Consider the following 24,531-nt stretch of genomic DNA (forward strand, 5'->3'; position numbering starts at 1 on the left):
TTTTTTTTTTAAAGAAATCTAATTCCCTTTGGACTACTAAAAGAAAAAAGAAAAAAGAGGGACTATCTACTACACACAGAGAGAAGAAAAATAGACGGGTCAAACTTTTGACCCGAAATGGAAATATGTTGACGCAAGATCAACTGAGAATATCGTTGGGAATTTTAAAGAGGAAAAGAATTCTGAAAAACTGACGAAGCGAGGGTGTGATTAATACTTCAGAAAAATTGCATTTGAGATTGGTTCTAAACCCTTTTATGTCTAGAAGATTCAAGTCACTTAAGAAAATGCTGTTTTCACATACAAGCCATTAAGTGTCCAGTTTCTTTCCAACAAGGATGCCTCTGCAGCTCAGGCGAAGGGGGAAGAAAAGGCTACACATTTGACTGGGAACATCCTGCAAATAGATCCCACGGACAGAAGCCAGAGCGATACAGAGGGTCCCGTTCATCTTAAGTGGGGCTTGCGCAGGAAGTGTTCCTTGGAGGGAGACTGTGCCACATTACCTGTCACAGTTACGAGTTCCAGATTAAGCCATATAGAAATATTAGTCACAAGAGGGAGGGGAGGTGGAATTGTCCCTGCGGGAGAGCTGTTCCCTTTTAAAACAGTTAATAAAGAGAGGGAAGGGAAAACGACCCCTTGAGCAAAGTTTGGTTACGCAGGAACTGCCACTTCTCCCCACGCTTGTATAAACTTTGCACGCACAAAAATATATATGTACATACATACACACACTGCAGGAAACGACTATAAATACAGTGCATCCTTTGTGGGTCTAAAATGGAGGAAGAGGAGGAGGAGGAGTCGCCGTGTCTGGTTCCAGTTCACACCAGGCTGGAATGCTTAAAGAGTCTTTCAGTGGAAGAAGCCAAGCTTCTCATGCAGCCACTCCTCAGTGAGGTCTTCTGTATTCCTGATTTCAAATACCTTTAGTTAAAAAAAAGGGGGGGAGAAAAAGAAAAAGTATTGTGTTAGAAACTATGATCTTGGCCAATACAACATAAGAGAATATTAGAGGTTACCGCCCACACACTTCTGCTGCGCTTTTCTGCTTGCTTGGTGGCACCTTGCTAAAACCACTTCTTACTGTTTGTAGCAGAGTTTTCCCCAGAGGCAGAGGGCAAGATCAGGAGTCATACTCAAATTCACAGTCAAGAGCTTCTTTATTGCTTGACTGGTGGCACAGGCATTTCTGTTACTATAATATACAGGCTATTTACCGTATTTTTCGCTCTATAGGACGCAACAGATGATAGGACGCACCTAGTTTGCGGGGGAGGAAATAAGGGGGGGAAATTTCTGAATCCCAGAAGCCAGAACAGCAAGAGGGATCTGGCTTCTGGGATAGCCTCTTGCTGTTCTGGCTTCTGGGATAGCCGCTGGGATAGCTGGTCTAGCTTTGCGCGAAGCCTCTGCAGGGCAGGGGGAGCTTTCATCCTGCTGCCTTCCGGAGGCTTTGCGCAGCTAACCCCAAAGCTAGAACAGCGAGACGGAGCGCTGCGCTGCGCTCTCTCTCCCTGTTCTGACTTCTTTAGCCGCACAGCCTGCATTCGCTCCATAAGACGCACACACATTTTCCCTTACTTTTTAGAAGGGAAAAAGTGCGTCTTATAGAACAAAAAATACGGCACATACCCTCTTTCTCTCTCCAGCACAGTATAATCTCAGTCCAGTAATTAACAATCCCGACACAGCAGAACTCACAGTATCAGCAGCACACATTGTCTTACTTCCAACCTTGTTGTCAGCGTGTGTGCTGACAGTGTGTGTGTGTGTGTGTGTGTGTGTGTGTGTGTGTGTGTGTGTGCTTTCCTCGTGTGGAAATTGCAGCCTGCAACTTCCTCCCTTTATTTGCACCTCCAGCTGACACCAATCAAGCCTAGAGTGGCACTCCTACACACTAAAGAAAAAAATCTGGAACCCTCTTTAAAGCTTCTAGGAACTTTTATCTGTGTCTTAAATAATGTTTTCCTAACAGTGAAACCTTTGCACGGGCAGAACGCTTTGGTAAGCTGTCAGAATGTGACGACATACCCCAGGAACAGATTTGACTGGGCAGCTAAACCGGGTGAGGGAAGCCGATGGGTCTCAAACCCTCAGTGACTTGGGATTCCGGAGGATTGAGCGGACGAGACCAAGAGTGGGTTGAACGGTCAAGAAGGCAATTCCTGCACATGCTGCAGCGGGAAGTGAGGGACAGGTGGGGTTCATTAACCTGGGAAAGCAGCCCATATAAGAGAAGGAAAACACTGATCCTAAACCTGGCTTCGCTTCAAGAGAATAAAAAGGCTCAGGAGTAAATCTGGAGTAGAGTGTCTCCTCCTATCAACTCCTGCAGCCAAGCTGGTGCCAAATGTCTTGCACTGCTTTCCTTTGGACCCCATCAGTGAGAGCCAGTGTGGTGTAGTGGTTAAGAGCAGTAGTCTCGTAATCTGGTGAACTGAGTTCGCTTCCCCGCTCCTCCACATGCAGCTGCTGGGTGACCTTGGGCCAGTCACACTTCTTGAAGTCTCTTAGCCTCACTCACCTCACAGAGTGTTTGTTGTGGGGGAGGAAGGGAAAGGAGAATGTTAGCTGCTTTGAGACTCCTTCGGGTAGTGATAAAGCGGGATATCAAATCCAAACTCCTCTTCTTCTTCGTGTCTTGTTTATGTAGTGACCGCTCCCCACTTTAAATGGGGGGGCACCTTTTGTATGGTTGTGCGCAGCCCCCTGGACCCTATGCGGCACCATTAGCACAGGCTTGGCTTCGCCTTCCCCAGGTGGGATATCTGGAGGTCTCCGCCTACCTCAGCCAGTTGCCCAATCCTGCCATGGGAGGCGTTGCCAAGGTGATCAGGCCAGGTAGGGGGAGGGACTACCTGGCCACACAATAGGGGAGGATCTTACCTGGGAATCGTCAGTTGGCTCCCACCCTACCCACCCTCAGTTAAGATTTCTTTTGCAGGTTAACCTTTTCTCCACAGGTACACAGGCGCTGCTACGTCAAGGTCGCTGTCAAAGGGCCGGAAAGGAATCCCTCTGCATTGGCAGGTTTGCCTTTCCCGTAGCAAAACATCACAACTTTGGCGGTATCAGGCCTTGAGCGGAATCCTTTATCTTCCCTAAACTCCTTAGGGTAGTGATAAAGCGGGATATCAAATCCAAACTCTTCTTCTTCTCTTTATCTGGTCAGCCCAGGGCCTCCATATACCCTGCCCAGGCTTGTTCCCCAGGGCCATCACTTTGGTGCTGCTAACACAGAGGTTCGACTTCACCCTCGGAGGCACACTCCATTGTCTCTCGAGACAGAGGGAGGCCAACGACAAACACCGGGCACATCCCTGATACTTAATCCAGAGACGTCTGCTGTTGAGCAGTGTGGTTTGGGGGATACAGCCTCCCAGGCCAACTTGGACCCTGTGGGTGGGTCAAGACTGGCCCGCTGGCCTGAGAGTCACCCACCGCTGCTCTGCAGGATCTCTCAGAGGGGCAGAAAAAGAAGAGCTGCAGCTGCTGCCCTGCCCTAGAAATGGCCTGAGGAAGAGGGGAGCAGAAGAGGGGTGCATTAGCGACTGCGGTGTTATTTAATGCTTCCTCTGAACGTAGGCAGAGATGTCAGCTCAGACCGCTATTGATTCATGCATTGATGTAAAACGGAAAGATGGGGGGGAGCGAAGCTCCATCACACAGTACAGATTAGTTACTGCACTCAAAACCACAGTAGGACGATTATGGAAAACATGGTGGGGTGGAAGGAAGAGCCTCCTCAGGGGAGCGATGGAAGGACCAGGCAGCAGAACACAACCCTGCCTGAGACAGGCCAGCTCAGAGGATTAAGGGCACAGTAGGAAGCTGAAGGGTATAATAAGCTGGAAGTCTAGTTCGCCCTGCCCTAGATGCCTGGGGCAGAGGGGAGCTGTGGTCCAAACCATGTGGATGGCACCAGGTTAGAGAAGGCTGATCTAATTCTTGTCTCCCTTGGAAGCTGGAGCACACAGCTAGAAATCCAGTTCTCCACACCAAATTTGCTCTGCAAGACTGTGAGCCAGACGGCTTGCGCTGGTCCCTGTCCGCCCTGAATAGGCATGAAGGCAGGCGAGAGCGGGCGCCCCTCTCTTGCCCGCCTTCCCAACCCATCTGAAACTTACAAGGGTTATCCAGAGGTGAAAGGGTGCCATCGGCCAGGGCTGTCCGTGTGCATGCCTGGGTGTCCCCATCCTTCAAACCACAAAGCACACAGCATCCCGACACACCTGTGCATTCATGCGCATGTTAGCTCAGTGACCAGCCCTTATGAAACTCGAAATGGAAACCCAACTTCTTAACTTTTTTCTCTCTTTCTTCTCCTTCCACTTTGTCTTTTAATTCCTTTTCTATTCCTCCCTCCCTCCTTCTCTCTTTCTTTCTCTCTAGTTCCCCCACCTCTCTTCTCCATCTCTTTTTTGCCGGGGGATCCATGGTTTAGTTTGGACAAAAAAAAGGAGATATTTGACAATAATCTTTGTATTTTTCTTTATAAACTCCAATAACATTAAATAAAGGAAATGGAAGCCCAGTGAAGTCTGAAGCTAGCCACAGGACGCCTTTCCCCCCACATGCCAGAGGATCTCTTGCACAAAAAGAGACAGTGACTCAGTGCCAGTTCTCTGTCTCTCTGAACAACTAGCAGAGTAAAGTAATTTTGTCTAATTTATAGGGGCAGATCTGTATGCTGCGCACAGGCTACAAAGCTCAGTTTCCCCCTTAGCACAGAATTTTATGGGCACCACATTACACACAAACACACACACACACACGCCCTGATAATAGAAGCACCGTATTTTTCGCTCCATAAGACGCACTTTTTTCCTCTTAAAATCTAAGGGGAAATGTCTGTGCGTCTTATGGAGCGAATGGGTGATCCCTGGGGCTGGGGGGGGGACCCGGGCTTTCCCCGCCAGCCCCACAAGCTCGGGGAGCAGCGGGAAGGCTGTGCGCAGCCTTTCCGCTGCTCCTTGACCTGCTCTTTGGGGATGGCGGTGGGGGAAAGATGGGCTTCCCCCACCACCAGCCCCAAAGAGCAGGTCGAAAGAACCCGAAGCCTCCGGAGTGCAGCGGGAACTCCTGCCACGCTCCGGAGGCTTCGGGTTGCCTTCACTGAAGCCTGGAGAACGAGAGGGGTCAGTGCGCACTGACCCCTCTCACTCTCCAGGCTTCCAAGGTAGCTGCCTGAAGCCTCCAGAGCGCAGCAGGAGCTCTGGAGGCTTTGGGTTGCCTTCACTGAAGGTGAATGAACGCACCTTGAACGCACTGAACACAACTTGTTTTAGAGGGGGAGAACAAAAAAAATATATCTCCCCCTCTCTGTGCAACGCCCCTTCAGCAAAGTGGCAGGAGAAATGGAAGGGAGAGAGGGGGAGAATTTTTTTCCCTTGTTCTCCCCCTCTAAAACAAGGTGCGTCCTATGGTCGGGTGTGTCCTATAGAGCGAAAAATACGGTATTTAAAACTGACAGAAGAGTTTAGGCAATGGGGAAAGCATCAAGTTAGCATAGGAAGCTGCCTTATGACGAATCAGACCATTGGTCCATCTAGCTCAGTGCTGGCTACACCAACCGGCAGCAGCTCTCCGGACTCGGGAATCTAACCAAGGACCCCTCTGCTTGCAAGGCAGATGCTCTTCAACACATACATAATTTCATTTGTACGCCACCTTTCCACAGTTCAAACCATGCTCAAGGCAGCAGCTTACAACATGGAAAAAAACATGTCACTGCAAACTAACAAAAGTAGCCGTGAACAATAAATCAATCATTTAAAGTATGCAAGCAAAAGGAGCAATTTGTGTATATGTTGTTGTTGTTGTTTAGTCGTTTAGTCGTGTCCGACTCTTCGTGACCCCATGGACCAGAGCACGCCAGGCACCTCTGTCCTCCACTACCTCCCGCAGTTTGGTCAAACTCATGCTGGTAACCTCGAAAACACTATCCAACCATCTCATCCTCTGTCGCCCCCTTCTCCTTGTGCCCTCCATCTTTCCCAGCATCAGTGTCTTTTCCAGGGAGTCTTCTCTTCTCATGAGGTGGCCAAAGTCTTGGAGCCTCAGCTTCAGGATCTGTCCTTCCAGTGAGCACTCAGGGCTGATTTCATTCAGAATGGATGCGTTTGATCTTCTTGCAGTCCATGGGACTCTCAAGAGTCTCCTCCAGCACCATAATTCAAAAGCATCAATTCTTCGGCGATCAGCCTTCTTTATGGTCCAGCTCTCACTTCCATACATCACTACTGGGAAAACCATGGCTTTAACTATACGGACCTTTGTTGGCAAGGTGACGTCTCTACTTCTCAAGATGCTGTCTAGGCCTGTCATTGCCCTTCTCCCAAGAAGCAGGCGTCTTTTAATTTCGTGGCTGCTGTCACCATCTGCAGTGATCACGGAGCCCAAGAAAGTAAAATCTCTCACTGCCTCCATTTCTTCCCCTTCTATTTGCCAGGAGGTGATGGGACCAGTGGCCATATATATATACACATATATATTGTGTATATATATTTGTGTATATATATCACAACAGGATTGAAAATGTTACAAAGCAACAACAGGACCCGCACCCAAGGAACAATCCAAAACAACACCCCAGCTCAAGATTCTGCTCAGCAGCCTCAGCTTTTGCAGCTGGAGTCAGTCAGGCCTTCCCCACCCCCATTAAGCCACTACCTTTCCCCAAAATGCAATAAGTTCATACCCAGCAAATTCTGGGAGCGTTCCACTCTTACCTTTGTGAGTTCCGCCGTCTGTACGAGCTTATTTTTGCTGCCGGCGTACATCATCTGTTGCTCAGGCTTGCACCCTGCAATTATCGGGAGGAAATCGGGATCAGGAGCAAAGCAAGACCAGCGTTAAGGCAGTCTGTTCAGGAGGAACGGGGCAGGGGTACAGATGGAATAGGCCAGCCATTTTACTGCCTGCCTGCTTTTCTATCCCCACTTGCTACCAGCTCCTTGCTCTGCTAAGCCTGTCACCTGTCAGATGCTCTGGACTGCAACTCCCATTGGGCTGATGGGAACTGTAGTTCTGGAGGGCACCTGGTTGGCAAAAGCTGCTCTACTAGAGTCTCGTCCCTTGCAAGTCGCCCCTTTCCATTTATTAATTGATTGCATTTATATCCCACCATTTCCTCTAAGGAGCTCAAGGTGGTGTACGCCATTTCCGCCCCCCAATTTAATCCCCACGACAAGACTGTGAGGTAGGCTGGGCTGAGAAAAGGCAAGGACTGGCCTAACATCACACCCAATGAGCTTTGTGGCCCAGTGGGGATTTGAACCCAGGTCCTAGAATGACACTCTTTTTTAAAAAAAATATATAATAATTTTCCACACAACAACACGAAAAACATCAAAAAATAATACACAACACACAAAAATCAACATTTGAAAACTAAAAAACAAAAAAATCCATATTTTACAAGTTAATATTATAAACACTAAAACAACAAGACATTGACTTCCACCAATCCCACAGCACCTCCTTTATCTCTCATTTTGTCTTCCTGTTTTCTTTATCATCTCTATCCTAACATCTAGATATAAATCCTTCTTTCATATCCTTTCACTTCACAAGGTTATTCGAGACTCAGCCAGATTTCTGCCCTCGAACCTTGACTTTTGAGGTATTCCTTTAGGCACTCCCATTCTTTTTTTACTTCACTTTTTGGTTTTTGTCTTATTATGTCTGTCAATTTGGCTAAGTCTAAGTATTCTGAGAGCTTACATAGCCACTAAGTACTGGAAAGAGAATCAGTTACCCACTAGGGGAGAGTGGCTATGTAAGCTCTAGAATGACACCCTTAAGTGTTGCACTTCATGGGCTCCAAAATCCAAGCCAGACTTTGTCGGCCTGGCTCCCTCCAGAGGGTGTTGGATTACAACTCCCATCAGCCCCTGCCAGTGCACGATGGGAGTTGTAGTCCAACAACAATTTCTGGAGGGCGCCGGGCCAACGAAGGTGGGTGTAAACACTTAAAATTGAGAACCTGGGAGTCCTGAAAAGGGCAATTCACAAGCTTCACCAACACCATCTCGCCCCCGTGTGGGCTGTTCTTAGGGCTATCCTAAGACGTGTTTGTGTCCCGTCCAATCAAAACATGGCTCCCAGCGAAACTGGCTGTCCTTATGGCAATCAGCCGTTTCCATCTTAAAGCCCAGCAGGCGGCTGCGTTTTGAGAGCTGGAAGGGCCCTCAAAAGGTCATCCAGTCCAACCCCCTGCAGAGCAGGAATTTGTACAGGAGAAACTGCCCCCATCATCCAGCCGGAGCTTGACTTACCGACGGGGCTGGAGAAGATGAAGCAGAGCGGGTAAGAGACTCTCCCGTCGTCATGCTGGTACTTGTAGCTGTAGACGATGAACGTTTTCTCAGAGTTAAGGAAAATGGAAGCAGGAGGGGTGAGCAAGAAAGGATCCTGAAACCTGCCCATTGCAAAGTGCTCAGTATAGCTGAGTTTTTAAGCAGAGTTTACAGGAGAGGAGGGCCTGGGGCTGCTACGTTCGGATCAATGAAATGCTAAAATGGACTAAAGGCGGCCATGATCGTACCAGACTGTTGAAAGCACTTCCTAGGGGCCCTTATTTGGAATGAGCACTTACACACACACCCACCGCTTTCCACCCTGAGGTCCCATCCGCACTATGCATTTAAAGCAGAATCACCCCACTTTAAAACAGTCACATCTTCTCCCTAAAGAACGCTGGGAAATGCAGTTTTGTTTGTTATATTCTTTACGGAAAAATAAGAAGTACAAAATTTTAAGTGCACCAGGTAAAAGAAAATGTGAAAATAAAAGAAAATAACACCCGTGTAAAAAAACAAAAAACTATAAACATTACATGATTGTTACGGTAGTTAACCTAAAACTTAACCTAATAAAGGTAAAGGTAAAGGGACCCCTGACCATTAGGTCCACTCGTGACCGACTCTGGGGTTGTGGCACTCATCTCGCTTTATTGGCCGAGGGAGCCGGCGTACAGCTTCCGGGTCAGGTGGCCAACAGGACTAAGCCGCTTATGGTGAACCAGAGCAGCACACGGAAAAGCCATTTACCTTCCCGCTGGAGTGGTACCTGCTGATCTACTTGCACTTTTGACGTGCTTTCGAACTGCTAGGTTGGCAGGAGCAGGGACCGAGCAACGGGAGCTCACCCCGTCGCGGGGATTCGAACCGCCGACCTTCTGATTGGCAAGTCCTAGGCTCTGTGGTTTAACCAACAGCGCCCCGAATCCTGACCATTGGCCTTTGTCACCAACAATTTCCATCCGAATCCTGCTTCTCCATTGAGGCCTCAGCTCTTGCCTAGCTTATAATGGACTCCATAAAGAGAACCTCTCACCCCTAGTGGACAAGAATTGTAAAAGGGGGCCCTGTACCAAGCCAGACCAATGGCTCACCTATCTTAAAAATGTCTACGCCAGTGGCTCCCAAACTATCCACACCATGGACCACTACAAAATCTCTGAGGTTCTTGGCAGACCACTCAACTGTTTTTCTGCCTAGTGTAGCAATTGTAATACGCCATGGGGGCGCAGGGGGCGCTGTGGTCTAAACCACTGAGCCTCTTGGCCTTGCAGATCAGAAGATCAGCCGTTGCTCTGTCCCAGCTCCTGCCAACCTAGCAGTCCGAAAGCACACCAGTGCTAGTAGATAAATAGGTACTGCTGCAGCGGGAAGGTAAACGGTGTTTCCGTGCACTCTGGTTTCTGTCATGGTGTCCCGTTGCACCAGAAGAAGTTTAGTCCTGCTGGCCACATGACCTGGAAAGCTGTCTGTGGACAAACGCCGGCTCCCTCAGCCTGGAAGTGATATGAGCACCACAACCCCATAGATGCCTTTGACTGGACTTAACCATCCAGGGGTCCTTTACCTAATGTGCCATGCTAGATGCTGTAGGGTTTTTAATTGCACTTTTACAGACATGCTGCAGACCACTCTCCAAGGTTTCAGGCAGGGGCTGTTCCCATGTGGGGATTGAACCTGGAATCGCCACCACTGACCCATCGTTTTGTACACCTGTTTCGTGGCCCAACCCACGTGCCCAAGCACGTGATGGCTTGAGGCTTTTGCAAGCACCAATATGCAGACCAGAAATGGGTTCTTCTAAAGCAAAATATTGCCGCCGCCAAAAAAAGGATATCGAGGTTGCCTCTCGGGCAACTCATCTTTTAGCTCATCTGGAGAAATGCCCTGGTAGAATTAAAAATAAAACAAGAGACAGGGTTGTGAACACAGGAATCCACAGACATGTCCAACAGCTGTATAAAATGGTATACATAACAGTAACTAAGTTAACTAAGCTACACTGGCTCCCAGTACATTTCCGAGCACAATTCAAAGTGTTGGTGCTGACCTTTAAAGTCCTAAATGGCCTCAGTCCAGATAACCTGAAGGAGCGTCTCCACCCCCATCGTTCAGCCCAGGTACTGAGATCCAGCTCTGAGGGCCTTCTGGCAGTTCCCTCACTGCGAGAAGCCAAGTTACAGGGAACCAGGCAGAGGGCCTTCTCGGTAGTGGCGCCCGCCCTGTGGAACGCCCTCCCACCAGATGTCAAAGAGAAAAACAACTACCAGACTTTTAGAAGACATCTGAAGGCAGCCCTGTTTAGGGAAGCTTTTAATGTTTAATAGACTACTGTATTTTGGTTTTCCCAGTAGTGATGTATGGAAGTGAAAGCTGGACCATAAAGAAGGCTGATCGCCGAAGAATTGATGCTTTTGAATTATGGTGCTGGAGGAGACTCTGGAGAGTCCCATGGACTGCAAGAAGATCAAACGTATCCATTCTGAAGGAAATCAGCCCTGAGTGCTCACTGGAAGGACAGATCCTGAAGCTGAGGCTCCAGTACTTTGGCCACCTTATGAGAAGAGAAGACTTCCTGGAAAAGACCCTGATGTTGGGAAAGATGGAGGGCACAAGGAGAAGGGGACGACAGAGGACGAGATGGTGGGACAGTGTTCTCCAAGCTACCAGCATGAGTTTGACCAAACTGCGGGAGGCAGTGGAAGACAGGAGGGCCTGGCGTGCTCTGGTCCAGGGGGTCACGAAGAGTCGGACACGACTAAACGACTAAACAACACATTTTGATATTCTAATGGAAGCCGCCCAGAGTGGCTGGGGAAACCCAGCCAGATGGGTGGGGTATAATTATTATTATAATATTATGGTTATTATTGTTATTGTTATTTACTTGATTTTATTTGCTGAGTTTTATTCTGTGAACTGCCTTGAGATCTTATGATGAAGGGTGGTATATAAATTTTATTTAATAATAACAAAGCACACCACTGTCGACTGGGCCCATCTTTAAGATTCTGGATGCCAGGTTTAGAGGTCATTACAATACTGTTAATGATTCCTAAGTTTAGTATTAGGCTGTTGTCTTCCTATACAGGCTTTTAAATTCTATTCTGTAATGCTGCATACTGCACAGAGCTGCTTTTGAGAACATGGTGCCCACCGGATGTTTTTGGACTACAACTCCCATCATTCCCTCCATTTGCCTCCCCTTACTCTATTTGCGGCTGGTTCTGCCACTTTCTAGATTTAAGCCTTCTGGGGTAAAGACCTGAAGTCTCTCCATCCTTTGAGAAGCCACATATAAAGCACTAGCAGCCTCGAAACAAGTGTTGCTCAGTAACTCTAAGCAACTAAGCCAAAGAAATCTGTGCAGCTTTGAAACAAGTGGTTAAAATCAGTGCAGCTTTGAAAGGTTCAGCCTGCCCCCCCCCCCGATCCAAAATGGCACCTGCCTGTTACCAGACAGAAGAGGAAAACCTGCTCCTTCTGCTCCGGAACAGCCATGCAGACTATTCCTAGTGGGGAGAACCTACCTATAACCATTCTGTTCCCACCACTCAACATGGGTTGAGATATGAAGCATGTTCCCTTAAATAATAATAATAATAATAATTTTTTATTTATACCCCGCCCTTCCCAGTTCAAAAACCGGGCTCAGGGCGGCTAACAACAAATTTAAAACACTATAAAACACTTAATTATAAAAGCAGCATAAATACGGTATAAAAACATGAATAACAATAAATTCAAAAATCAAAAATCAATCAGATAATTCCCAGGGCTAGCTGGCTGAATTGGTCCTACTTGGGCCAGCAAGGAGGCCAGGGGAGAATTAGCTGTGGGGTCTCAGAGCGGGTGATCTTCATAAAAGGGGAGGGAAGGGAAGGGAAATAAAAGATCAGGCTGAATTCAAATTAAAGGCCAGGCGGAATAGCTCTGTCTTGCAGGCCCGACGGAAGGAGCTTAAAGAGCCTTTGCCCATTTTATTCTGTGAACCACTCTGATATCTTATGATGAAGGCTGGTATCTAATAAATCATCACCACCACCACCACCTGGTGCTGTTCAGATATTTCGGACTACAACTCCCATCAGCTCCACCCAGCAGGTCCACCCAGCAGGGATGAATCATACTGTGGCTGATGGGAGTTGTAGTCCAAAACATCTGGACAGCACCAGCTTCGCAAAAGCTAGGAAATAAAGCCCATGAGAGCTGGACCATAAAGAAGGCTGATCGCCGAAGAATGGATGCTTTTGAATTATGGTGCTGGAGGAGAGTCTTGAGAGTCCCATGGACTGAAAGAAGACCAAACGTATCCATTCTGAAGGAAATCAGCCCTGAGTGCTCACTGGAAGGACAGATCCTGAAGCTGAGGCTCCAAGACTTTGGCCACCTCATGAGAAGAGAAGACTCCCTGGAAAAGACCCTGATGTTGGGAAAGATGGAGAGCACAAGGAGAAGGGGACGACAGAGGACGAGATGGTTGGATAGTGTTCTCGAAGCTACCAGCATGAGTTTGACCAAACTGTGGGAGGCAGTGGAAGACAGGAGGGCCTGGCGTGCTCTGGTCTAGGGGGTCACGAAGAGTCGGACACGACTAAACAACAAACTCAGTGGGGTTTGTTCTGAGCAGACATGCCAAGCGCGACGTTGCTACTTCTGCCAAGACCACCCAGGCGTGGTTTCAGAGCATCCTGCAAGAACCAGCACTGCAAAGGGCAGAGACGGTGTGGCGTGGAAAACAGACAAAGAAACGATTTTCCAAATGGCACAGTGGTTCACTTTCGAAATCCAGCAATAAGAAAATATTTGCTGTGAGAAGTTGCAGCCCCAGCTTGGAAGCAGTTTGTAGCTGGAGGCGAAGACACAAAATCCACACCATATAAAAAGACCATCCACAAACCTCATGTTCTTCATCCAGAACCACCAGCTGCTTATCCTTGTCGATCTTCACTATAATAAAAGGGAGAAAGAAATTGAAATGAACCCACTGAAATTAATGAACACGACTCAGCTAGGACCACTGATGTCAATGGTTCTACTGCTTCCTTTTTTACAGGGCTGCTCGCCCGGCCTCACTCCCTGGCTGCAGCCAATTAACAGTAAAAATCTCGAAATGGGTCCAAACTCCAATGTTTAAAATCTCTGGTAGAGGACAAAGATCCAGAGATCAGGTTAAAGGTGGCCAAATTCTGTGCGATTGCCATAAAACTTAGGGAACAAGCTGTGATACCATCATGATTAAGGTTTTAAATGACAACTTCAGGTTATATTTTAGTGAGTAAGATCTAATTTATATATTTTAGTTGCTGCTATATCTGTACTTAGGGACGTGGGTGGCACTGTGGTCTAAACCACTGAGCCTCTTGGGCTTGCCGATCAGAAGGTCGGCGGATCGAATCCCCGCGACGGGGTGAGCTCCCGTTGCTCGGTCCTTGCTCCTGCCAACCTAGCAGTTTGAAAGCACGTTGAAGTGCAAGTAGATAAATAGGTACCACTCCGGCGGGAAGGTAAACGGCGTTTCCGTGCGCTGCTCTGGTTTGCCAGAAGCGGCTTAGTCATGCTGGCCACATGACCTGGAAGCTGTACGCCGGCTCCCTCGGCCAGTAAAGCGAGAAGAGCACCGCAACCCCAGAGTCAGCCACGACTGGACCTAATGGTCAGGGGTCCCTTTACCTTTATATCTTTACTGTCCCTGTTATACCGAACTGCAAATTTAAATGTAACCCTATTGTGTTTCGTGACTTCCCTGATTTTGTATGTGAGCTGGAACTGGTCTGTGACCGAAATAATACATTCATTCAATTAACAGTAGCACAATTAACAGGCCAGCGTTGGGAGCAACTCTCAACTGACCCACCAATAGGACACTGTTCCAAGGGCTGAATGCTAGACGTTGGCAGGGCCAGAGGCAAAAGGAGGAGGAGCGACAGGTGCGTATGTTTTCCTTTGTGCAAGAGGCTATTTTCCACACCCATTTGGAAACCCTTCTCTGTCCTCCATGCAGACAAGCAAGGGAAATTGTCAAAGTTCAAGGGCAAATCCCAGCCAGGCAAAAACACTCAAGGAGGGTGCAAAGCAAGGCTGACGAGGGATGAGGCCCAGGGAAGAGTTCCAAGGGCCAGAGAGAGAGGTCTAGAGGGTTGAATGTGGCCCCCGGGTCTGAGGTTTCCCACTCCTGCTGCTGAGCATCACCCTCTGCCACAAAGACACTGAAAAAAGAAGTGTCTTTATGGCAGAGGGTGATTACCAGGTAACACTGACTCCTCACTGGCGACCCACCTGCACTCACTGTGTGCTATTAGCAACATGGGTTGCTATTAACAACATGCTTTAAAAAAAATAAAAATAAAAGCTTTTATGAAGATTTTGCTGTCGTTTTACCACATGGGAAGGTTTCTCATCATCCTGGAAAAAAGGTGGCAAGTGGGGTGCCACAGGGTTCTGTCCTGAGCCCGTTGTGGTTCAACGTCTTTATAAATGACTTGGACGAAGGAAAAGAGGGGATGCTCATAAAATTTGCAGATGTCACCAAACTGGGAGGGGGAGCTAATGCCACAGAAGATAGAATCGGGATTCAATGTGACCTTAACGGATAGGAGAACTGGGCCCAAGGTAACAAAATGAATTTCAATAGGGACAAATGTAAGGTTCTGCACTTAGGCAGGAAGAACCAGGTACATAAATTTAAGATGGGGGACACCTCAGCAGGGACAGGGCCTTCTCAGCCACAGCACCCCCAAGTTACAGAACTTGCTTTTTTTCCAGGAAGATATTCTTGCTGTTTGGAACCAGATGAAAACGGTGCTTTTAGATGTGTTTTTGCCTGGTGGCTGTTGAGCAATTTTTTCCCCCTTTTCTTTTTTGCTAGCTAGCTTTTAACTTGTGTTTTATTATGGTGGGATATAAATAGTTCATCCACATGTACACACAAATAAATACTGCCCAACGTCACCAAACCACCCATAGCAAATGCCACGACGGCAGTTTCTTGTAGTTAAGAGACGTTTGCTCAACCAGGGCAGGGAAGGAGAAACAGGAGAAAGAAGGAACACTTGGAAAAGAACATAAGCCGCGATAAATCCACTTATCTTTGTAACCATGAGGGCAGTAATCTCTTTCAATTTCTTCTTTGCAAAGGGATCCTCAGGATGATAAAAGAGGCTCCACGGAGGAGTCACTGAAGCCAACAAGGTCAGCTCTGAACCAACAGACCCAAAGCTAAATTATGGTGTTGACATAATTTGGGACAACCTGGAGAAACTGCCTCCAAGACTCTGCTGGCCATTTAATACCCTACTGCTTTGCTACACCAGAAGTGGGGAACCCCAGGGCCAGAGGCAACCCTCAGGCCTCCCTCGAAGCCACACCCCCTCTCCTCAAGCCCCTCCCCCTGTCTCCAAACCTATTTGGCTGGCTTGTGTCCTCCAACCAAGAATACCTTTTGCTTGCATGGAATGAGGCTTATATACAGTCATACCTCGGGTTAAATATGCTTCAGGTTGAGCATTTTCAGGTTGCGTGCCGCGGCGACCCGGAAGTAACAGAACGGGTTACTTCTCGGTTTCGCCGCCCATGCATGCGCAGACGCTCAAAATGACGTCATGTGCATGCGCAGAAGCGGTGAATCGTAATCCGCGCATGTGCAGACGCGTCTTACGTTCTGTTCAGGATGCGAACCCGGCTCCGGAATGGATCCCGTTCGCATCCAGAGGTACCACTGTATACACAATGTGTGTTTGTGTGCAGACAAAATGTGAGAAAGCCCCCTTATCTTTGAACGGCTAGAACCTGGACGACTTAACAAAGGCAATAGCAATGGCCATTGCTCCGCCCACTTCTGCCTCTAGCCCCGCCCACTACTGGCTCGTTCCCCCCCACCTTTCCTACCTCAATACTTCTCACTGCCAGCATTCAAAATTAGGCAGGCGCCGGGCGCATTTTACACCCGGCTATCGGCCACTTCCGACCAAGTGAAGATGACCAGGCGCCAATATAGCGCCTGATCTCTCCACCACCTGAAAGCACCTGCCTGGAGATCCTTGAATCTTGGCTGTTTTCACACACTAATACCACGTCCTGTAGAATTTTGTATTTTATCTGCACAACCAGAATGAATTTCAGGGACCAATTTCGAGCCGCCTGGCCCCAAAATGGCATCTAGGCATTCCGCTTTGGCAATCGTAACCTTGGTTTAAGAAGCCATTTACCGCCTAGCTTATATATCTGAGTTTCTAACACTGCTCACTACCTTCCAACAACATTTCTCCCAATATACAAAGTTGCGACTGAGTGCCTGCATCTTGCCTCCGGCCACTCAGCGGACTCACAAATCCACAAGGAGAGCTCTACTGGATCAAGCCAATGGTCCCCTCTAGTCCATCGCCCTGTTCTCACAGTGGCCTGCGGGAAACCAGCGAGCAGGATTCGAGCACAAGAGTTCTCTCCCATCTGGCGGTTTCCAGCAACTGGTAACCTGGGGCAGACACAAAGGTTGCCACTCAACCAGCTCTCCAAATTGCCTAGGACAGGGGGTTTTTTGTTTGGGGTTTTTTTGCTGACATCCAAATGCAAAAGTTCTTTCAACTCTGCTCTCAGAAAGCAAAGTGCAAGGAGGCCTCAGGCGAATGCAGAGTCCGCAATGCCCTCTGCTCTCTTACTCAGCAGATCCTTCTCCACCCCAAGCCAGCGCCAGGCCTTGAAACCCTGGTGGGCAGACGTCTTACTGATAATCGCAGCATTGTTCGTCTCTTTGCGGAAACGGAATTTTCTCAGCTTCTCCACAAGGTCTTCGGCCACGTCACAAACCACGAGGGATTCACTCTGCGGGGGGGGGGGCAGGGAAGGAGAGACGAGGAGGGAGATGAATAAGACATTCTTATTAAGACATTTAAGTCAGCCACAGCTCTCTGATCCCCAGCTGCTGGAAGGTCTGGCGCAAAGCCCCAGAAACTAATAAGAGGAAACAAGTAACTATGGTGGTACCTCAAGTTACAGACGCTTCAGGTTACAGACGCTTCAGGTTGCAGACTCCGCTAACCCAGAAATTGTACCTCAGGTTAAGAACTTTGCTTCAGGATGAGAACAGAAATCGCATGGTGGTGGCACGGCGGCAGCGGGAGGCCCCATTAGCTAAAGTGGTACCTCGGGTTAAGAACAGTTTCAGGTTAAGAACAGACCTCCAGAACGAATTAAGTTCTTAACCCGAGGTACCACTGTATTTTGAAATGCTTTGTGGGGACATAGCTCTGTGATCCTGCAGTGGGAACAGAGGAAGCAGGCTTGCACTAAGTCCAAACATCGGTCTGTCTGCTCTGCGCAGTCATACCTCATGTTACATTTGCTTCAGGTTGCGCGTTTTCAGGTTGCGTCCCGCAGCGACCTGGAAGTAACGGAACGGGTTACTTCCGGGTTTTGCAGGTCTCGCAGACACGCAAAATGATATCACGCACATGCGCAGAAGCGGCGATCCGCAGACGCGGGTTGCTTTCTTTTCAGGTTGCGAACGCACCTCCAGAACGCATCCCGTTCGCAACCAGAGGTACCGCTGTATTGCCAACACCAGCCTTCCCCAACGTTGGACGGGGGCTGATGGGAGTGGTAGCCCCAATATGAGGAAGGTTACTGCAGACCAGGGACTGGGAACCTGTGCCCCCTCTAGATATTGCCAGGCTGGCTGCAGCTCCCTTTTCCCCTAACCATTGGTCCTGCTGGCTGGTGGGAGTCCAGGCACACCTCCCTATTCCTGCTGCAAGCGGAGAACTTGAGGAAAAGGACTTTTCTGCTCATGCCACTGGGAAAGTCCAGAAATAGAGGTGATCTGGTTGACCACTGATGCTGGATGAGATAGCAGAGACATCACCTTGCCAATAAAGGTTCGTATAGTTAAAGCTATGGTTTTCCCAGTAGTGATGTATGGAAGTGAGAGCTGAACCATAAAGAAGGCTGATCGCTGAAGAATTGATGCTTTTGAATTATTGTGCTGGAGGAGACTCTGGAGAGTCCCATGGACTGCAAGAAGAACAAACCTCTCCATTCTGAAGGAAATTTGCACCTGGAGAGTCAAATTCATGAACTTTCTGGATCTCCGTGACCTTTGGTTCGTCCAGCTTTAAGAGACTCAGCTCCTTGAGAAGACAGAAGGATGTAAGCATTTACTTGCGCCTGTGATGGAAATCCCATGGACTGCAAGAAGATGCAACCTCTCCATTCTGAAGGAAATCAGCCCTGAGTGCTCACTGGAAGGACAGATCCTGAAGCTGAGGCTCCAAGACTTTGGCCACCTCATGAGAAGAGAAGACTCCCTGGAAAAGACCCTGATGTTGGGAAAGATTGAGGGCACAAGGAGAAGGGGACGACAGAGGATGAGATGGTGGGATAGTGTTTTCGAGGTTACCAGCATGAGTTTGACCAAACTGCGGGAGGCAGTGGAGGACAGAGGTGCCTGGCGTGCTCTGGTCCAGGGGGTCACGAAGAGTCGGACACGACTAAACGACTAAACAACAACAACAATAACAACAAAGGTGTTGCTGAACCGCAACTCACAGGGTTTCTAAAAGGATAAAATGAGAAGGGGAGAATCGTGTATGCCTCCATGGATGAAAGTTGGGATATAAAAATAAGCAAATAAAGGGACAAGATGAAGTCATCCCCCCCACCAGGACTTAAGACCACACCACAGTTTCTGGATATACACCACTGCCTCAATGTTCATCTTACACTATACAGCTAAGACCAAACAACCCATCCTGCAAATTCCTTTGCTCTCTGCAGTGAAATGCATCTCAGATAGTCATTCCCAGCATGGAAAGGCCAAGCTGATGCAAGTGGAAGGACCACAAAGAGCAGAAATGGGAGGGAAGAGGCAAAGCGTCGCTGCAAAAGACGTCCTTCATTGTTCCAGCCTGAGCTTCTCTGCTCCTACAAGTAGCTTTGTGAAAATGCATTCCTGGCGGTTACACTCACAAATAAATGCAGCTCAGCGATTGTGTCAGGCGGAGGCACAGCCCAGTTCCCTGAATAGGCTGCCTTCAGGTACCTGCACCACCCAGAAATCATTTGCTCATCATAGGAGGCCCTGAGCCAGCAAGGCACCCGTAAGCACCAGAACAGCTTACTGCAGCCCTGTTGCCAAGGAAAAGAGAAGGAAAGGCATTTGCGAGTCTCTAGCTTACACCTCCCTGCCGTGTGGAGATCTGGAATGACTTCTGTGCAATGGTTTAAACCTGTTTAAATGCCAGAGGGTTTTTTGGGGTGGGGAGCAGAGGGACTCCACTTCTGCCCCTGCTGTTTCAATTGTAAGCTGCTTGGGGCAGGGACCATCTCATTGTTTCTTTTGCTGGAACTAAAAATAATTTTTATTCAGAGGAGTGAGGAATCTAGTAGGGGAGGTTCAGCTCCTGTGCAAGCCCACAAAGCACCTAATTCCTGGGGTGGGGAGGAGGCAGAAATCTTGACAGTAAAACTGGATTAGGTTTTGCAAGACAGACATGCCCTACTTTTCTCTTCTTCTTTTTTTTTTACTCACAGCCAGACTTAAGGCTAAGAGCTCTCACAAACAAAACAGCTCAAGGCCTCTAAAGTCTAACCGAAGCCTGTTGAAAGAGGCTTTCAGCACACAAGCCAATTTCCTTGAGAACTAGCCTTTTGAGCATCGCAAGGAGTTAAGAATTTAAGAGAGGTTGGGCAGGGCGAGCGAAAAACTTACAAAGGGGATGTGGCCATGGCTCAGCTGGCAGAGAATCTGCTTTGCACACAGAAAGGTCCAGGTTCAATCCCCAGCACATCCAGGTGTAGCTGGGAGAGACCCCTGCCTGAAACCCTGGAGAGCAGCTGCCAGTCAGGGTAGACAATGCTGAGCTGGATGGACCAATGGCTTGACACAGGAGAAAGCAGATTCCTTTGCTTCCAAAGTGCCAAGACCAAGACCCAAGGCCATCTAACCGAACTGTCCTCCCTGCACAAGGATCAGCCCCCTCCCACCAGCTGACACTGGTTGCTTGCAAAGAATGGTCATCATCATCATTATTATTTTAAATGTGCATACTGCCCTTCTTCGTCCATAGATCTCAGGGCAGTTCACGCCATAAAAATACAGTGGTACATTGGGTTACAGACGCTTCAGGTTACAGACGCTTCAGGTTACAGACTCCGCTAACCCAGAAATAGTACCTCGGGTTAAGAACTTTGCTTTAGGGTAAGAACAGAAATCGTGCTCTGGCAGCAGCAGGAGGCCCCATTAGCTAAAGTGGTGCTTCAGGTTAAGAACAGTTTCAGGTTAAGTACAGACCTCCGGAACGAATTAAGTACTTAACCCGAAGTACCACTGTACAAAATAAAAACACAAAATTCATAAGAACAGTAACAAAGACGTGATGATGGTTGGAGGGTGAACAGAGAGTTAAACATAAGCAGCAGTGGTGGGTGGGCAGAAAAGGAACAAGAGGGTGTTTATACTGGTGTCCAGTATAAACTGGACACCAAGAGTATAAACTGGACCCAAGAGACTAGAGGCAGATAGCAGATTCAGCCCTTTCTGGGCTCCATGAGAGGGTTTTGGGGAAGAGGGGAGAGAAGGCAGTCGTGGTGGGGTGGGCACCTCAATGATTTCCCAAAGCGAAGGCATCCCATTTTGGAAAAGTGCAACTGTTCGACTTTAGCTTTCTCCAAGAGATCAATTAGAAGGACAGAAGGAGCCAAAGGGGAACTTAAGATGTATGCATACACACTACCAGCTTTTACACCAGATTAGCCAAACACAACAGCCAGCCCTGTTCCAAATGTACCATTAACGGAAGCAGATTAGAATGACTAGGCAAGGGTGTGCCTTGGAAGAGATACCAAGTGAAAATTCCATCCTCTCACAGCTCTTTATGTTATTATTTTCCAGGATAGCTAAAGTGCATAATGACACACAGGCAAAAATCACAATTGGTGTTGATCCAGATCGTACTTAAAATGAAGGAGTCCCATTGACGGCAAGAGAATTAGCTTCCAAGTATCCATAATAATAATAATAAATAATAATAATTAATTATTATTATTATTATTATTATTATTATTAATAATAATAATAATAATAATTTTTATTATTTATACCCCACCCATCTGGCTGGGCTTCCCCAGCCACTCTGGGTGGCTTCCAGCAGAATATTAAAATACAATGATTCATCAAATATTAAAAGCTTCCCTAAACAGGGCTGCCTTCAGATGTCTTCTAAAAGTCCGATAGTTGTTTATTACTTTGACATCTGGTGGGAGGGCGTTCCACAGGGCAGGCGCCACTACCGAGAAGGCCCTCTGCCTGGTTCCCTGTAACTGGGAGCCAATGTAGGTCTTTTGGGACCAGTGTTATGTGGTCTCGGCGGCCGCTCCCAGTCACCAGTCTGGCTGCCGCATTCTGGATTAATTGAAGTTTCCGGGTCACCTTCAAAGGTAGCCCCACACAGAGCGCATTGCAGTAGTCCAAGTGGGAGATAACCAGAGCATGCACCACTCTGGCAAGACAGTCCGCGGGCAGGTAGGGTCTCATCCTGCGTACCAGATGGAGCTGGTAGACAGCTACCCTGGACACAGAATTGACTTGCGCCTCCATGGACAGCTGTGAGTCCATTAGTGGGAACAGGGTTGAAGAATTCTGGGACAATGCAGATTACATGCTCCACTTTAGGAATAAACATTTACACTGGTACCTCGGTTTAAGTACTTAATTCGTTCCGGAGGTCCATTCTTAACCTGAAACTGTTCTTAACCTGAAGAACCACTTTATCTAATGGGGCCTCCTGCTGCTGTCGTGCCGCCGGAGCACGATTTCTTTTCTCATCCTGAAGCAAAATTCTTAACCCGAGGTAATATTTCTGGGTTAGCGAAGTCTGTAACCTGAAGTGTCTGTAACTTGAAGCATATGTAACCCGAGATACCACTGTATTAAGGGGAAAGAGTCCTACCATCAACCACTCCCATCACAAGAACAAGGACTCAGGCTGCAATCCTGAACAGACCTATGTGGGAGAGAGTTCAGTAGGGCTTACTTCCAAGTAGGCACACACAGGGCTGCACTTTCCACATCGCAGAATGTGGATTTATCCCCAGTGAAACATTTTTTGGCCACTCATCTCCACACGCTCTCCATTCATGCTTGCAGTGAGTGACGAGGGGAAATTTAATCCACATTCCTGGTGTGATTACAGACATAAAGTATCCTTGTCCTGGATTAGGGAGTACAGGAAAACACACTTGTGCATGGCACTTAAGTGTGGCAAAGAGAAAAACCCAGATCAGTCTTTGGAATCCACCCCCGATCCTGCCATTTCCAGAGGGCAAGTGGATCAGGGTGGGGCAGTAAAAATAAGACAAAAAAGAGGGTGTGGGGCAGGGAGGCAGCCTGGCCAGCGCCTTTTCCAAGCACAGTCCCACTAAATGCAAACTGTGCAAAATAATAATAATAATAAATTTTATTTATACCCCGCCCTCGCCAGCCAAGGCCAGGCTCAGGGCGGCTAACAAATAACAATAAAAACAAGTTAAATGAATACAACTTAAAAACAAGATTAAAATACAACATTAAAACATTGAAATCTGCCCCTTTCTTTGCAACGAAGCATCACAGTTTTGTTTTTTCCTTTGAGGGACAGGAGTCTTTTCTAGCCTTCCCAGAAGTCTGGGGAAATGTATTGTTTCAAGTTTTAAGTTATTGTGCGTTTGTTTTATTTATTAAATTTGCACACCGCCCTTCCTCCAAAGATCTCAGGGCAGTTCGCAGCATAAAAAAAACCACAAAATAAAGATACATAATGAGAAGAAAAACAAAACAAACCTGTAACAACAACAACACCCCCCCCCCAAATATACGAACAGGAACACGGTTTAAACAAATACCAAAGCATCCCTGCAGCGGGAGGCCATCGCGACATCTATTTTTTGGGGTCAAAAGTCACATTTATTGCTCAAAATGCCATATCGTCCTCTCCCTTCCCCCCCCCCCGACGACGGAGACCCCCGACAGGGACATGGGAGGGGTTTTTAGACACCCCACCTCGGACTCTTAAGGGCACAAACCTTCCCGGGAATGTGGAAGCGGCGAAGGAGCCAGCCGGGGCCTCCCCTCGCCGCCCAGGCGATCCCCCCGCACTCACCATCTTGCTCCCGCAACAGCCTTTCCCTCAAGTCCCTTCAGCAGCGCGGCCCCTTTAAGAGCAACCGAGTGCCCTCCCCGGCTCACTTTCAATCTGGCCTCAGAACCGCTCAGCGCGCATGTCCGTCTCGGCCCCCGAGCCAATCAGAGGAGCAGCTGGGCAGGGTTCGGAGGCGCCGCCTGAGCTACGGCGAGCGGAAAGTGCCAGTCCTTGTTAGCGTTTTCCTTTTCTCTCCCCCCTCCCCTCTCTCATGTGATTATCCTCCTCCAAGGCGGGCATCCGTCCAGCCGCCCACGCCTAGAGAGGCCCGAGACTGAAGGCGCCCCCGCGGCGTCCCCGGCCTCTCTCGCTAGCCCGGGGGCGGGGATTCTACTTCCTGCCCCCTCCCGCCTTGCCCGCCAGGAAGCGGCGTTGCCGTGGCAACCAGAGGGGAGAGGAGAGATGTGGATAAATTTAAAACGCCCAAGTGGCTGACAAATAATAAAAGGCACGAGAAATTGAAAAGCGACAGCCGCGTGTTTATTGGCAACAGGTTTGCTGAAATCGAACAAACAAATATTATTTTATTTTATTTATACGTACATTCATACATACTGTACATACATTTGTTGTTGTTTAGTCGTTTAGTCGTGTCCGCCTCTTCGTGACCCCCTGGACCAGAGCACGCCAGGCCCTCCTGTCTTCCACTGCCTCCCGCAGTTGGGTCAAACTCATGCTGGTCTCTTCGAGAACACTGTCCCACCATCTCGTCCTCTGTCGTCCCCTTCTCCTTGTGCCCTCCATCTTTCCCAACATCAGGGTCTTTTCCAGGGAGTCTTCTCTTCTCATGAGGTGGCCAAAGTCTTGGAGCCTCAGCTTCAGGATCTGTCCTTCCAGTGAGCACTCAGGGCTGATTTCCTTCAGAATGGAGAGGTTGGATCTTCTTGCAGTCCATGGGACTCTCCAGAGTCTCCTCCAGCACCATAATCCAAAAGCATCCATTCTTTGGCGATCAGCCTTCTTGATGGTCCGGCTCTCACTTCCATACATCACTACTCTCCCCTTTCTAACAGCTGTCAAAACCCAGATGGCTGCATCGTATGGCTCTACAG

General features: G+C 48.3%; 1 protein-coding gene across 2 annotated transcripts; it reads right to left on the reverse strand.

Moving 5' to 3' along the window:
- Positions 1–65: 65 nt before the first annotated feature.
- Positions 66–23,644, reverse strand: GMFB (glia maturation factor beta). Of its 2 annotated transcripts, none has more exons than XM_053389485.1 (7): positions 23,441–23,644; positions 17,033–17,129; positions 13,210–13,259; positions 10,147–10,196; positions 8,286–8,368; positions 6,738–6,811; positions 66–930 (listed from the first exon to the last, which is right to left on the reverse strand). In XM_053389485.1, the coding sequence occupies exons 1-7, from the start codon at positions 23,441–23,443 to the stop codon at positions 859–861; spliced, it is 429 nt and encodes a 142-aa protein (XP_053245460.1). In that variant the 5' UTR covers positions 23,444–23,644; the 3' UTR covers positions 66–858. The 2 variants fall into 2 exon arrangements, with proteins under 2 accessions (XP_053245460.1, XP_053245548.1); XM_053389573.1 differs by having other exon boundaries at positions 23,364–23,444.
- Positions 23,645–24,531: the final 887 nt, after the last annotated feature.

This window comes from Podarcis raffonei, chromosome 1 (genome assembly GCF_027172205.1).
Source record: "Podarcis raffonei isolate rPodRaf1 chromosome 1, rPodRaf1.pri, whole genome shotgun sequence".
In the NCBI taxonomy this organism is placed as follows: domain Eukaryota; kingdom Metazoa; phylum Chordata; class Lepidosauria; order Squamata; family Lacertidae; genus Podarcis; species Podarcis raffonei.

Excerpts from the sequence above, each read along its gene's own strand:
- GMFB (XM_053389485.1), bottom strand. Across the intron at positions 6,812-8,285 it reads CATCTTCTCCAGCCCCGTCG|GGTGCAAGCCTGAGCAACAG; the intron begins GTAAGTCAAGCT and ends CGATAATTGCAG. Across the intron at positions 931-6,737 it reads AGACGGCGGAACTCACAAAG|GTATTTGAAATCAGGAATAC; the intron begins GTAAGAGTGGAA and ends TTTTAACTAAAG.